General features: G+C 49.3%; 1 protein-coding gene across 1 annotated transcript in view; it reads left to right on the top strand.

Annotated features, from left to right (window-relative positions):
- ZBTB7C (zinc finger and BTB domain containing 7C) overlaps positions 1-5,316 on the top strand; it is a 36,905-nt gene extending 31,589 nt beyond the window's left edge. The window contains exon 3 of the mRNA XM_058824235.1: positions 4,260-5,316. Within this exon, the coding sequence (XP_058680218.1) occupies positions 4,260-4,896 (637 nt within the window). The 3' untranslated portion in view covers positions 4,897-5,316. The remainder of the gene's footprint in view (positions 1-4,259) is intronic.
- The last annotated feature ends 10,000 nt before the right edge of the window (positions 5,317-15,316 follow it).

Raw genomic sequence — 15,316 nt, 5'->3', positions numbered from 1 at the left:
CATGTGAGAGAGAGAGAGAGCCCTATTAAGCTGGGGTGAGAAAACCAGAGGAAAATAATCTGCACAGTAGGCAGAGGCGAGCTCCTGACAATGGCCGGACACCTGGGGTGCTCCTGCATTCAGCCTGTCTTTTCTTCTCCTGTCCCTATGATAATATACGAATGGAAGATATGCAGATGATGAGAATTTGACCTGAAAATAAATTTCCATGCTCCCCTCCATTAACACAGCAGACACCATATTATAATGCGGGGAGCATCGTGCCTCGGGCGGGCATGTGCAGCGTGAGCCATCTCACCCTGGTATTTGCAGGGGAAAGGCCACTGCATGGTGATAATTCCTGCCTGCAGGAATTTGGATCTGGCTCCTGCTGGTGCTGCAGCCCCAGGTTAGCACTGTTCTCTCTGTGGGGTGGGTTCAGCCCTGTGACTGGAGGGACAGCCTGGCCAGCCCCATCCTGTGGTCCCTGTCGCTCTCTTGTGTGTGCTGCTGCAGGTGCTAATTTTTGGTGAGGAACTAGCCTGCCTAGATCCATCACTGACATCTTCCCTGTAACAGGAATATAGAGCTGAGCCCTCCCAGAGGGCTTCCAAAGTCATTTACAGGCAAAGGCAGCGTTGTTCACTTAGTTCAGGGAAACTGAGGCATAAAGCCTAATCCAGACAAGTTATATCAGCGTGGTGGTGGAGGTTGAAAACTCCACACAGAGCTGGTCTAGCATCACCCATTACTAATACAGGACTAAACCTGATAGTTTCAACATCCCCCATGTGCTCAGCATCTTCTAAACACAGGGCACAGGGGTAGGGGGACTTCATCCAAGGGGAAAAAAAATCAGAAAACTGAGACTTGTCCAACAGTGCAGTCCCCCAACATGACTAATGAAAACTGGTCTTGTGGGTCACTCCATGCAGAGCTGGGTGCTAGAAGGTGTTTTCTTTCTTTAACACCCTGAGCAAAGTGGATATATTAAAATATTGATTTCTTTTTAAATGCATTTGGAAGGATTTTGAATAGCGTGCAGCTAATTGGCTTTGTTTGGGGTGGGGTTTTCTTAGCTGTTTTCATCATTACTCTGGTGTGAGAGCTCTCTTTTAGGAAAAGGTGTAGTTTTAAGCAAAGTGGAGTGGTTGAGATGCAGAAAGAGATTTCTACTGGGATTTCCTGAGTGCTGCCACTTGGATTAAGTGTTTTGCTCTCGGAGGAGGGGGGGAATCCCATGCTCTCTGAAAGCATTGGACTTGCACCCACGGTGCCTTCACTGGGGAGGTGCAGGCTCAGATGGTCCCTTCTGGGGTCCCCTGGGAGTGAGAGTGCAGGGAAGCAGAGGTTCTCAAATGGAATCTCAGTGTGAATCAGTCCTTTGCAATTCTTCTGCATTTAAGGCACTGTGGAGGTGAAAATCTGCTGGGGAAATGGAGAAGGTATATTTTCCTGGGGTGAGGAGTGCCCCAACCTCCCCAGCAGATCCCTTCCCCTCCACATCAGTGGGGTCTCTCATCCCCCAGCAAGGACCCTGCGTGCACCTGGACCTGCCCCTCCTGCTGCCCACGGACATCTGATCACAGGAAGCAGGACTTCATTTAATGGCTCATTAATTATTTTTTCCTTAAACAAAGACTGCTCAGCTTCTAGTCTGCTTTCCACCCCACTAGAACGCCGGAGAAAGCGGCAAATATTTCAGCTTTTCCACCAAGACAACCCCAGAGTGCTCAAGGAGATACTGTTCCAGCTGGAAAGGTTAACATTATTTGTTCCTATTATTTGTGTTGTGACAGCTCACAGAGCCCTAATCGCTCTCCTAATGCAATTGCATTAAGGTTATTCACACACACAGAGTGCGGATCTCCGTCGGAGCGAGCCTCCAGCCCAGCTCCCAGCTCACAAACCCCGTGTTCCCCATGGCACATCCCCCTGGGGTGTTTCACCACAGAGCACCTCACCCTCCCAGCCTCTGAGCAGCTCCACAAACCTCCCTTGCGTTCCCTGGAGATGCTGCCGGGCCAGGGAGGACTGGGTTTCTCCCTGTCTGCTGCCGGAGATGGGTAATAGCCTGAAAAGAGCTTTGCCTGTATTTACATTATACAGTCCTGGCACGCAGCGTGTTTATTAGGAAAAGCGATCCTGCTAGGTTAAACATTACCTACAGAGGTTTAAATTAAATTATAGGTGGGGTCGGCAGCTCTGCTTTTTATTAACACTGCCCCCCCTTCGCAGCACGAGCCCCCGCGCTCATCCGCGCGCGACTTCGCCGTTCGGGGTGAAATTCTCCCTGCTGCTGCTTTGTCTGCTGCTGAGCACTGGCTCCAGCCCCTGCAGAGAAAATGCACTGTTGTGAAAACCTCGGGGTAGCACCAGATTTAAAGATGCCACAGTGGGAAGTTGACCTGAGCTTGGCACAGGGACTGAGGGATGCATTTTTTTCCGTGTCTCCCTAAAAAATTTGTAGGTGCAGGGCCAGGCTGGGATCAGTCTCCCAAGAGCAATAAAGCATCATCTCGTGAAGAAGTCACTCTCCTGCTAGGGAAACTCCTTTGCATCCTTGATGGTGTGCAGGGATGCCCAGCCCAGAGCTGCATTCCTCACGGTGTGGCCAACACCTCTGTGCTGCTGGGCACGTCACCAAAAACTGTTTCAATATGGGCTGGGTGACAAAAACTAGTTCAGAGGCAGCACCTTACAAGTTTTGAGGGCTTGACCTTCCAGAAGAAACAGATTTTTGTCTGGTTTTTATGTTATATAAATTAAATCATCATAATATATATTAACATTATTTAATTTATAATATAATTATATTTTAAAACAATAATGAATTGTATATTCTTTACTGTTTATGCTAAAATACACCGTATAGTTTTATATGACATATCTGTAATATATAATAGATTTTTTATATCTAATAATGAAATTACTCCACATGTTCTACATATTTTTAGCCTCAATACTATTATGTTGGAGGGTTCATACTGAAATAATTTTGGAAAGCAATATGAATTTTCCCACTTTGCTCTTTACTTGAACACCACTGGTGCAACCCAGGAAGCAATGTTCAGCTCAGCTGGGCCATAATCAGCTTCACTTTTTATAATCATACTCTTTAGCTGTGATTTTGTTTTTTTTGGATTTTGGCTGCAGAAGGAAACATTTATTTTTTTGGGAAAAAGCAGTGATTGGATTGCCCATATGGGAAAATATTCTCGCTTTTAGATGTTCCCCTTAAAAATACATATATAAATATTTGTAAATAAGTGCCATTGGGATGGATATTACAATATTCCATGGCTGGACTTGAAAAACTTCTCCAAGCTGTGTGGGAGGTTGGATGTGTGCTGGCCTTGGAGACCCTGGCAGGGAAGGGCAGAGAGCCTGGATGCTGCACCTCTGGCAGCATCACCCTCTGTGCTGCTCCTGCTCCAAAAGAAAGCTCCTGAGACACCATGTGGTCACTGTAAGAATAAAAGGAGAGGAAAATCGGCTCCGAGAGGGACTGAATTTAAGCAGTATTGTCCTGCATTTCCAGGTTCTCAAATCCCAACTGATTTCATTATTTGCAGGCTGGAACAGGGCTGTATTTATTTAATAATCCCAGATTTAATTATATATAGATATATTCCCATATTTAGAATCTTGCTTTTTACAAGTATGTGGAAGGAGGATGTAGCCTAGTGGGGATCAGGCTCTTCTCCCAGGGAACAAGGGACAGAACAAGAGGGAGCAGCCTCAAGTTGTGTCAGGGAGAGCTGAGCTTGGAAAATCAGGAAAAATGTCTTACCTGAAAGATCTGTCCGGCCCTGGCACAGCTGCCCAAGGCAGTAGTGGAATCTCCATCCCTGAAGGGATTTAAAAGCCATCTGGATCTGGCACTTGGGGACATGGGTCAGTGGTGGCCTTGACTGGTGGTGTGGTTGGACTTGATGATCTTAGGTCTTCTCCAGCGTTAATGATTCTGTGTTTTTTAGGTTTATTACAGGGATGATTTTTTTCCCCTCCAATTTGAGCTATTTTGAACTCTCTGGGATGGGCTGCAAACTCCTTACATGGAGGGCTCTGTGTGTATGGTGTTTTAGTGCCAAGGAAAGAAAAGGCGAACGCGAACATCACCTGCAAGACCATCCATACATTGGGAGAGGCCCTATGATGAGGGCCTTCCCATCTCCACCCTTCCATCACCCTGATCCCAGCCGGGGAGCCAATCCCAAAAAGAGCAATCCCAACCCTTCCGGCCCACACCGCCTGACCAAGCACCTTTTCTTTTGCAGGCAGGACAAGCTAAAAATCCACATGCGGAAGCACACGGGCGAGCGGCCATACCTGTGCATCCACTGCAACGCCAAGTTTGTGCACAACTACGACCTGAAGAACCACATGCGCATCCACACGGGCATCCGGCCCTACCAGTGCGAGTTCTGCTACAAGAGCTTCACCCGCTCCGACCACCTGCACCGCCACATCAAGCGGCAGAGCTGCCGCATCGCGCGGCCCCGGCGCGGCCGCAAGCCGGCGGCGTGGCGGGCGGCCGGCCTGCTCTTCGCGCCCGGGGGCCCGCCCATGGAGAGCGGCTTCATGATGCCGCCCGCGCTGGAGGAGATGAGCGGCCACCTCGGCAGCACGGCCATGTGCCTTCCCGGGCCCAGCCCCAAGCACTTCCTGAGCGGGGCCAAGGCGCCCTTCAGCCTGCAGGAGCTGGAGAGCCAGATCGAAGAGACGCAGATGAAGCTCTTCAGGCGGGCCCAGATGGACATGGAGAGGAACGCGGGCATCTTCGCCTTCGCCCTGGGCCACAATGAAAACCTCGCTGCCCAACCCTTCTTCCCTCTCCCCAACCCTTGGAGCACAGGCTTCAGTGGCTTGGCGGGGCTTGGCCACGTGGCTCCCATCTCAGAGGCCAGCAACTAAACCCGCGCCTGGTCCCACCATGCATCTGCTCCCATCCCAGCAAGGCTCCCACCCACCCTTCTGCATCATCAGGCTCCCGAGAAGCTCTTTGTCCTCTCACTGCCATGGGGCTCGGGGCACGAGGCTGTCCCTGGGGCGAGCAGGGCATGGGCAGGTGCTGTGCCCCATGGCCACCAGCACTTTAGACTTTGGGGCCATCAGGCACTCCCTGTCCCATCCCTCCACTCATGGCTCCATCTGGGAAGGCCAGGCCAGGACTGCTGCTCTCTTGAACACCCCTAAAAATGTCACTTGCCTTAGTCCAGGGCTCGGCCATCACCACGAGATGGCTTTTCTGTGGGAAATGTTCCCCATTTTCCCACACAAGGAGCTCGCTGGACACTGACAAGCCGTCCAGACTTGGGTTTGTTTTGTTGCATTCCTTGGCCCTTTTGGTCAAAAGGACCTTTTTGTTTTCTTTCTGGTTTTGTTTTTTTTTTTTTTCTTCTTAATTAATTCCCATGTCTGGTGACAATATTTATTCTACAAGGGATAAAGGGGAGGTATAGCAGCCTTACTGGGAGAGGGAGAGAGGGAGGATACTGGCCGCTGCCTTTCTCAGCAGTATATCAGATTTACAGGGCTGGTGAAAGCTCTGACCTGCAGCATGAGTTGGGACCTTAAAAACATTAAAAACATTAAAAAAAAAAAGGAGATTGAACACCTAGCGCAAAGCTAGGTGGAAAAGGGGGATTTTACTTATTTTGGTTCTTTAGCTATTTCAAAGTTTCAAAAGGAGAACCAAAGCCTATTTTGAGTATTTTAACTTCAGTTGCTTGAAAAGGTGAAGGAAAAGTTTTAGAAGAATCAGTAATATTTCAATACTGAGCTTTTATTAAACCCTTGCTTTGAAAAAATGAACAAGTGGGAATTTTGAAATGAAAAAGTCGTTTCAAACCAAAGAGTCAGAATTCGCTGCCGCTGACCATTCAGAAATGTCTGAAGTTCTGTCCTTAATTCCCTCAAATTCTTATGTGATAGTGATGAGAAAAATTTAGAAAACACTCGCGTGTCCCCAAATCTGCAGTGTTGGTGGGAAAAATTCGGGTGTGCAAATATCCCTGCTGCGTGTCTCGAGGGATCTTTCTGGAAAAGATGTTCACTACTGGTGTGTTGATGGTGATAGCATCCTTGACAGCAAGTAGAAATGCTGTTTCTTCCCTGTAGTTGGTTCAAAAGAGAAGGTGGTGACATATGACAGGGTACTCCAAGTTGAAGGTCACTCACATTGGCCAGCAGGTTTGGGCTGACTCCCCAGCATCCCTGCAGACCCCATCTGGTAATTCTTTCGGGGTACAAAAAGTGGCCACTTGGCTGGAATCACCCCGTCCACCTCCTTCAGCCCCAAATCCATGAGCTGCTCTGAAGGATAAAGGCTTTGGTGGCCATCTGCCTCTGATGGCTCCTCCTGGATGAGCCATGGGAGGCAGGCGTGGTGGGATCCCACTTCCACCCCTGGCTGAGGTGGGTTACAGTGGTTGTTTTACATGAAACCAACACTTAGAAATGTAAATGTTACCAATTGGGGCTTTTATTTCTCTTTTTACTATGACCTTCCAACGTCAGCAAAGTCGAAGGGAATGCGAGGAGCGCGGGTTCATGAGGTTTTTGGTTTTTCCATCAGTGGCGAGGTGGCTGGATGAGAATCTGCCCACCAGAGGCAAGGAAGGGGACACAGGGAAGTCAAGGGTTCCACAGCCCTCAGGAGGGTTGAGGGGCTTCTGCTGTGAGACCAACCATAGCAGAATGGCCCCAAGGAACTGCCCAACACTTGGCTTCCTCCTCCCAAAAGAAATCCTTAAAGACTCCATGTGCAACAAAAGTCAATGGAGAGAAAAAAAAAAAAGAAAGAAAGAAGAAAAAGAAATCTTCTTAAAACTGCATCAAACTTTTTCTTTTTAATCCACATCAACTTCTTAAACAAGCGACGTTTTGCAGATGATTGGTTCCTTCAGGTGTTTTTTTGTCTACGATTTGGAGTCATTGTAAAATATCCAAAGATGCCAAGTACTGTATGATCTGCAAGGACTTGAAGCAAGGTGTTTTTTCTGTCTTGGTTTGTTTGTTAGGTGGTTGGGTTCTTTTTTTTTTTTTTCCTATATGTCTAAGTGGGGATAAACCTTTGCAATTTTTCTATTTATAGCTATTTTTATGTGATTGCTTTATGTACAAAACAATGGAAAAAAATCAAAACAAAAAAGTAGAGAGGAACACACACGTACACAAACAAATTTGCCTTAGTTACTCACGGGACAATCACCCTTAACTTTGATTGATGCTAAAAAGCTGATGAAAAAAAAAAGAGACTAGATCACTTCATGTATTTATTAAACTGTATTAATTGATGCTTTTAAATTATTAGCAGGACTTGATTCTCTTGCCTGTGGCCATGGTGTGAAGGCAAAGGCGCTGCAGTTGCTGAGCTGCCAGCACAGCCACCCGTGTGGCCTCAGCTCTGTGGATGTTTGCCTGACACCTTTTGGAAAGCCAGAATAATCACTTATTAATTAAAGATTGAGCTGGTATGGGCTCCAGCCCGAGGGGCTGATGCTGATGACAATTATGGAGTTAAGGTTGATTTTCCCGCATTGGCGCTGGGTTGGGCAGGGCTGGAGGGAGCTGAGCACTGGCTGTGATCACTTTTGGGGTGTAGAGGGATGGTTAGAGAAAACTCTTGTTTCTTCCCGTTTCGGTGTTGTGTGGTGGGTCCAGGCCACAGGTATCCCCGTGGGAGCCCAGCTGAGTGTGAAGGTGCCTTCCTGGGGATCTGCTCCTGTTTCCAGGGCGGGTGTGACGAGCACCAAACCTCGGCTGGAGGGACACGAGCTCTGTCCCAGCTCACGGTGTGGTGGCTTCTGGTTCATCCCACCCTGGCTGCAGCAGGGCAGGGGGATCCTGCCCCTGTGCCCCTGCAGAGCTGCCCCAGCCCTGGCTCCAGCAGCACAAGGAGCTGGAGCTGCTGCAGCCAGTGCAGAGGAGGCCACGGAGCTGCTGCCAGGGCTGGAGCCCCTCTGCTCTGGAGCCAGCCTGGCACAGCTGGGGCTGTTCAGCTGCACCAGAGAAGCTCCAGGGACACCTCAGAGCCCCTGCCAGGGCCTCCAGGGGCATTTTAGAAAAGAGATGGGGCAAACATTTTAGCAGGGCATATTGTCATAGAACAAGAGGAGATGTTTTAAACTGAAAGAGAGGAGATTCAATCTAGATAGAAGGAACAAATTTTTTACAATGAGGGTGACAAAACACTGAAACAAGTTGCCCAAAGAGATGATGACTGCCCCTGGATCCTTGGAAATGTCCAAAGCCAGGCTGGATGGGGCTTGAAGCAACCTGGGGTCGTGGAAGGTGTCCCTGCCCATGGCAGGGGGTGGGACTGGATGACCCTTAAAGGTCCCTTCCAACTCAAATCTTCTGATGATTCTATGATTATATGAACTCAAATGACACAAAAATGAGCCCTCTAATTCATGTGGCTGCACAAAAATTGCAGAATTCCTTTGCTGTTTTTGAATGAGGTGCAAAAGCCTGGAAGATAAGCTCCAGCTGGGAACGGTGGGACTCATCCCACATTGTTCAGCCATTTGGAGGTGAAGTAAACAGGTGCCCTGAGCCTCTTGGGACACCTACGTGTTGTCCTGCAACCTGCAGTGTGATTCCAGCCTGCCTCTGAAGCCTCCCTGGCTTCTGGTGGAGGGTGATTCACCCTCCCCTGCTGGACCTCCCAGGGCTGGGATGAATCACCTTGGGCACCTCTCTGCCACCTCCCAGCGTGATGTGCTTTCCCAGAGCTCTCTGAGATAAGGTTAACCAGAGCAGGGATGTTCCCACCAGCACCGCTCCCTCCTCTCTGCTCAGCTCACGGGACGGCCCCTGGAAAAGCCTTTCCCAAGAGGATGGGATGCTGGTACAGCCCAGGGACCCAGGTCAGGGTTTCTGATTTCTTCCCAGGCTGTTTTAACTGGGAACACTATGGGAAATAAAGGTCTGTGTCAAGCCTCCCAAGCCTGGGGACCAGAGATTCATGCTCATGAATCACCCTGCTGCAGTCCCAGTAAAACTTCCCAAGTTCTTATAGCCACAGGTTATTTTCCTTCCTTTACACTTCAGAGAAGGACTCCACAGCATCAGGTGCTCGGGCAGGGGCCCAGATCTGCAGGCAGAGTCCAGAAATGTGACTTGGGAACAAAGAAATACCAATCCCCCTCCCAGGGCAGGTGGTTGATTGTTGAGCAGCTCCTCTGTGCTTGGAGCCTACAGGACTGTGGCAGGGTCAGCCCATAAACTCTGTGGTTTTGAGCACAAAAAAATCCCCAAATGAAATTTGTGTGAATCACTTTTTAGCTATTTAAATACACCTGTAACTTCTTTTTTTTTTTTTTCAGCTCTTGTGGCTTTTAACCCCATTTTATGCTCACATTCTGGTTTGCTTATAATGCCAGAACAACAACAACAACAAAAGAAGAAATAGATTTGCAAGGGGAGGGTGAAAAAAAAATCTAAAAATCGCTCGGAGGAGCTGTGCATTAATCAGACACTTGGGAATCACAGGAAGAAACCAGCTTCAGTAAATGCTTGTTAGCAACAACATATGGCTAGATGCTTGCTGCTGAACAGCTGCTGTTATCTGCTGGAGCATCCAGGCTGTGCAGGGGGAACAGCACCAGGGTGATGCTGCACAGGCAGCGTTTGCCTGGACCAGGTGTTGCTGCCAAAGGAGCATCTCCTGGCACGAGTGGCAGGGAGCTGGGTGGGCAAACCCTTTCCCTGGGCTTGAAACCCTTTGCTGAGCATTGCAAGAGCCTCTTCCTGCAGTTGTGCAGAAGGAAATTACAGAGAGAAAAAAATATTTGTGTTTTGAGAAGGGAAGAAAGAGCCTGCAGTTTGGGAAGTGAGAGGCTTTTCCATTTGGCAGTCACCTGCAGGAAAAATATAAAGGGAATAATTTTGCAAAGTACAGCCTGAAATGTTTTAGGCTTGAATGTGTCAGCAGGACTCCTGGCAGCCCCAGTGAGGCTGCAAATGCTGCCTGGTCTCTGCTCCACTCGTGCTCTGCCTGCAGCCCCTGGGACCTGCTGTGCCCCCCATCCTTTTCCATCCACTTTGGAGGGGATTAGGGCTTTATTTACAGTCTTGGTGCCCTGAAGCTGGAATATTGTGTGGTTGCAGAAAAAACTTTTCAGGTAAGAGAGTACATGAAGCAAGACCCCAACCATGTTGTTTTAAGAAAATTATGTGCTTGGCAGCAGGTCACCCGTGGCTGGGTTTTTAAGATCTACCATTGCCTGTTGGTACCTCTGACTGTGTGCACCTGTGTTTCTTTCCAAGCCAAAAACAAAAAAGGGAAGAACTGAGAAAAATCCCTTCTTGTAGAAGATACCCCCTATGTAGTCCGAGCTGGAGTGAACTCATCCCCATCCCACCTCCCAGCCCCTCCTCTGGGACCTCCAGCAGAGGGAGAGAGAATACCTGTGGCTTGGAAATACCTTTTTTCCCCCCGTGTTTTCCTATGTTGAACCAATGTTTTACATGACTTGCACTATTTGCTGTAGGGCAGGATACTGTTTAGGTTTCTTTGTTCCAGTCTCTTGTTTGGTTGCGACTCCTCTTGGCGGTCCTGTACACGTACCTGCTGCACATCTTACACCCCTGGAGAAAATAAACTGTTACCTGAAGCACTGAGCCTCTCGTGTGTCCTTGGCGCTGCTCTGGGGCTGGGGAATTCGGATTTCAGCATCAGATTCCTGGTGGGACTTGGTGATCTCGGGGGTCCATTCCAGCAGAAATGATTATGCCATCGAATGATGATGAGCTGGGTGATGGAGCATTTTGTGGTGGCCCTCCAGGGTCACCCTTCCTGTGGCATCTGGGCTGTCACCACGAGGGTGCAGGGGCTGAGAAGAATGAAATTTTGTGCGGGGAAAATAAATGCTGTGTGTAAGTGTAATTGTCGGGGGTTTATTTCTCCCCGTCTCGGCACATCTGCTCGCTCAGCCCCTGCACACTCGAACTTGGGCTGCCCTCGTGTGGCGGCCTGCGGGCAGCTCGGCCACCGGAGCGACGCCGGGGACCGCAGAGGGCCGGGACCCACATCTGGGGCTGTTTTAGGGGTCTCGGCAGCACCAGGACACGCAGGACCCTCCATCACCTCCCGTCTCACCCAGCCACGGCTGTTTGCCAGGAAGAGGAAATGCAAACCTCAGCCACATCCTGAGGGAGCTTAATGGTTGGACTTGGTTTTAAGGGTCTTGTCCAACCTAGATGATTCAATGATTCTTAAGAAGTTTTTACAGCTTAGTTAACCACCACCAACTAATAAGGCCAGTGAGGCTGGAATGTGCCACAATTGTCGGTGGCCTCATGGGAACCCTGATTTTTTAGGGAATTATTCGTGCAGGGTAAGCCAGGACTGGACCCTCTGATGCCCAGTGCTGGTATTTCCCACTTCCCCTCATGGTACCACTAATAATTTAGCTCAATTTGGGCAAGCAGGGCTTTCAAATGTAAATCTTACACAATTATATAAAGCCCATTTCCTTAGGAACTGAGACTAAAAACCATAAATGCAAATGCCAAGCAAGGAGCCAAACAGCAGTGCTGAGCTGCAACCCCCAAAGTTTGATTTTATTTCCTTCTTTCTGCAGGGATGACACTGACTGAGATGTCACAAATCCGATCGGGCTTCCTAATAGTTCATGCAGTGCCTCGAGCCCCGGGGGTCATCTGAAATTCAGGCAGCCAATTTGCAGGCAGGAGATGCAAAGCCAGAGCAGGCAGGGGCTGAGGTTTATAAGGACAGACCCTGTCTGTCAGCTAAAACCTTCCTCTGCTCTTGGGTAACCTCTGGCAAATCCTTGCAGGGATGGCTGTAAACCTGCGTGTCTTTAATGGCTGACTGTTAACTCAGTGCGGTTTGACCAGGAAGAAGTGGGAATTCTGGGATGCTGTGGTCAAACCAATGGGTGCTCGAATTTTGATATTGGCACCTGATGTGGCCAGTGGGTTTTTGGACACACCTCTGAGAACACACAGGGGTTAAAAGCAGAGCTTTGGCGCTGCAAGGCTCTCTTGGGACTTCGAGGGAAGGAGGTCGGATCTCCCTCCCCGGTCCAGCCGCTGCCGCTGGGCTGAGAGGGGCGGCCATGTGGTAGGCCTGGGCCTGGACAGAGATGGGGGTGAGGAGGCCCTGGAGGATGGAAGGGTGGAGGAGCCCCAAGAGACATCGGGCAGCTATTCCCCCCCCCCCCCCCCCCCCTTGGAGACAGACAGACAGACAGACAGAGAGAGAGCAGCCTGTGTCCTTATCTTGAAACTCAGTAAACATGTGCTGGCAGCAGGCAGCCCAGCTGAGGAGATGGGGGGTTGCAGCCAGGAGTCCAGCTGCCTGGAGGAGTTTTTAACCCTTTTTGGACAATGAAAACCTTACAGAACATTAACCCTTCCTAGACGAGTGATAAGAGTGGAGGAGGACAAAGGAAATGAACAAGTGATGGGGGTCTGGACCAGAGAGAGAGAGAGAGAGAGTGAGAGATGTTGAAAGAAGGGAGAAGATGGAGTGGCATTTTATGCTGGACTCTTTCGTGTAGCCATGGACAGAGCTATGTTTCCGTGAGATACAGAGACTGAGTCCAGGGGGAGAAATGTCCCAGTGCCAGAGAAGATTCAGTGTGGGTACCCCTCGGCCCCAGGGGGTATATAAAATATGGGGGGGACGGATGTCCCAAAGGTGAGAAGGTGAGATACTGTGTTTTTCTGGAACTGGACGAAGCATCCTTAAAAAGACAACCCTGGAAGCAGCCCTGATCCCTGTTGGGTGGTGAGAGCACTGGAACAAGGACGGAAAAGGCCACCATGACACATGGAAGGACTCCCTCTCCTCTTGAGGAACTGAAAGTTTGAGCAATCTAGAGGGTGGTGTTGGACCCAGAACTGGTGATTTTGGAGGATGTATTGTATTGGGAATTTAGGGGGGAGGAGGGGGAGAGTGTTTTTTGTGAGGTTTTCATTTTCCTCGTGTTTTCTTTTTTTTCTTTTGTGTGTAGTTTAGTAATTGTTTGTGTGTAGTTTAGTTAATAAACTTTTCTTTATGTTTAAGCTGGAGCCTGCTTTGCTTATTCCTGGTCACATCTCACAGCAGACACCGGGGAAAAGGTGAACTCATGGGGGCTCTGGCTTCGCCAGGCCAAAACCATAACACTCAGTTTCCATAGTGAACAGGACAGGGCTGTCTTGGTGGGACCAACTTCTGCAGTGTTAGCTGGAGTTCTGCTTCGTTGGGGAAATATTTAAGGCTTCACCTCTGAGTTCTCAGAAAAAGGCTTCTCATTTAGGCAGATTTTGTGGTATTTTTCTGGAGTTCTTGATGATAAATTCATTGAAAAATCAGTTGGAAATACAAAGTCCTCGCAGCCTTTCTGAGACAAGGTCCTGGATCTGAAGTGAAGGTGAGCAGTGATTTGCTCTGGGTGTTGCTGCAGGGGTGTAAGCCAGGCTGTGACACCCCAAAATTTAGGATGATTAGGATTCAAACAGGACCTGGATGAGAAAAATGAAGAGTGAACAGAAGCCCTGTGGGAGATGGAAGAAAATCTCCCATGGAGAGACAGTGAGGCCACACCTGCAGTGCTGGGGACAGCTCTGGGCCCTCAGCACAAGAGAGACACCGAGGGGCTGGAGCGTGTCCAGGGCAGGGAACGGAGCTGGGAAGGGGCTGGAGCCCCAGGAGAGGCTGAGGGAGCTGGGCAGGGGCTGAGCCTGGAGCAAAGGAGGCTCAGGGGGGCCCTTGTGGCTCTGCACAGCTCCTGACAGGAGGGGACAGCCGGGGGGTCGGGCTGTGCTCCCAGGTGACGAGAGGAAACGGCCTCAAATTGTGCCAAGGCAGATTTAGGTTGGATTTTGGAAAAATTCCTTCATGAAAGGTCTGTCCAGCTCTGGCACATCTGCTCAGGGCAGTGGTAGAGTCCCCATCCCTGGGATTTAAAGGAGACTTGAACGATGTCCACATGTGGCACCAGGGGACATGGGTTTGGTGGACTTGGCAGTGCTAGGGGAATGGTTGGATCTGATGATCTCAGTGGCTCTTCCCACCTAAATAATTCTGTGATTCTGTGAGCTAAGGGCAATCATCACTGCTGCAGCAGCAGCCCAGATGCAGATGAGCTCCTCCTGCAGCTGCCCAGAGCTCTTCATGTTCAATCAGCTCAGCCTGTGAGAGCGATTTGTAGCTCCAAGCACTTGGGATGCTTTTTCCCTGGAGTGAAAACAGCCAAGCTGGATAATATATATGTGTGAGTGTGTGTGTGTGTACATATACATACAATAAATATAAATATAAATATAAATATAAATATAAATATAAATATAAATATAAATATAAATATAAATATAAATATAAATATAAATATAAATATAAATATAAATATAAATACATATATACACACTTTCAGATTGATCCAACAACCCTAATATATGTATGAACATGCTAATAATGTAATATAATATAATAAATATAACATAACATAACATAGCATAACATAACCCTATATATGTGTGAATGCATTCACAGACTTACACACATCTAATATGCATTTAGCTGTTACCCTCACCAGATATTATATAGAAGACAACAGAATTTCTCCTTTGGGAGGGGAAACTGAGGCACGGGGAGGCACAGAGATTTATTCACAGCGCCCTTGCAGCACACAGGTATCTGTGAGTGTGCTGCTGGCCTGACCTGTACACAGGTGCAAACCATCCCTGGGGGAGTGCTGGGCTTTGGCAATGGCTTCATCAGCCTGTTACATTAAATGTTGGGAAGGAGTATTCCCAGGAAACCCCCCCTCCTTGTCTGCAGCATCCCTCCCTGTCTGATTCAGCAGGGATGATTTGGCCGCTGCGCAAATCGCCATCCGGCTGGCGAGGGTGAAATTTGGAGCAAGAGGGAAAAAGAAAGTGACCAAGAGAGGGCGTTTTCAGCCGAGAGGAGCCCCCGCCCGATGAGCGGGAGAGCAGCGGGACCCGCACGGGTCCTGTATCTGTGATAAAGGCTTGGCTCCGAGCGTGGAGGAACCTCTGCCAACAGCCCACCCCGGAAAAAATCCCACCGCCAGCGGTAAACGCTCCCGTCCCTGGTGATGCTCTGAAGCACCCGAGCGGCAGCGGGGGAAAATGAAACGCGAGCATCATTCCAAACGGCAGGGAGGAGGGAAATTCCTTCCTGGACTTCCCTATAAGCGGCATCCGAGTAAATCCCAGCAGCCGGGAGGGGCTGCAGACGCTGCCACCACCGCCCTGATGGGGCAGGGATGTCCAGAGCAGGGGATGTGGCCGTGTCACACACGGGGGCTCCTTGTTTGCAGCGAAATCCTGCACCGGCCAGTGCCAGCTG

Source organism: Ammospiza caudacuta, chromosome Z (genome assembly GCF_027887145.1).
Source record: "Ammospiza caudacuta isolate bAmmCau1 chromosome Z, bAmmCau1.pri, whole genome shotgun sequence".
Taxonomy (NCBI): domain Eukaryota; kingdom Metazoa; phylum Chordata; class Aves; order Passeriformes; family Passerellidae; genus Ammospiza; species Ammospiza caudacuta.
This window is presented reverse-complemented; position numbering and strand designations above follow the sequence as displayed.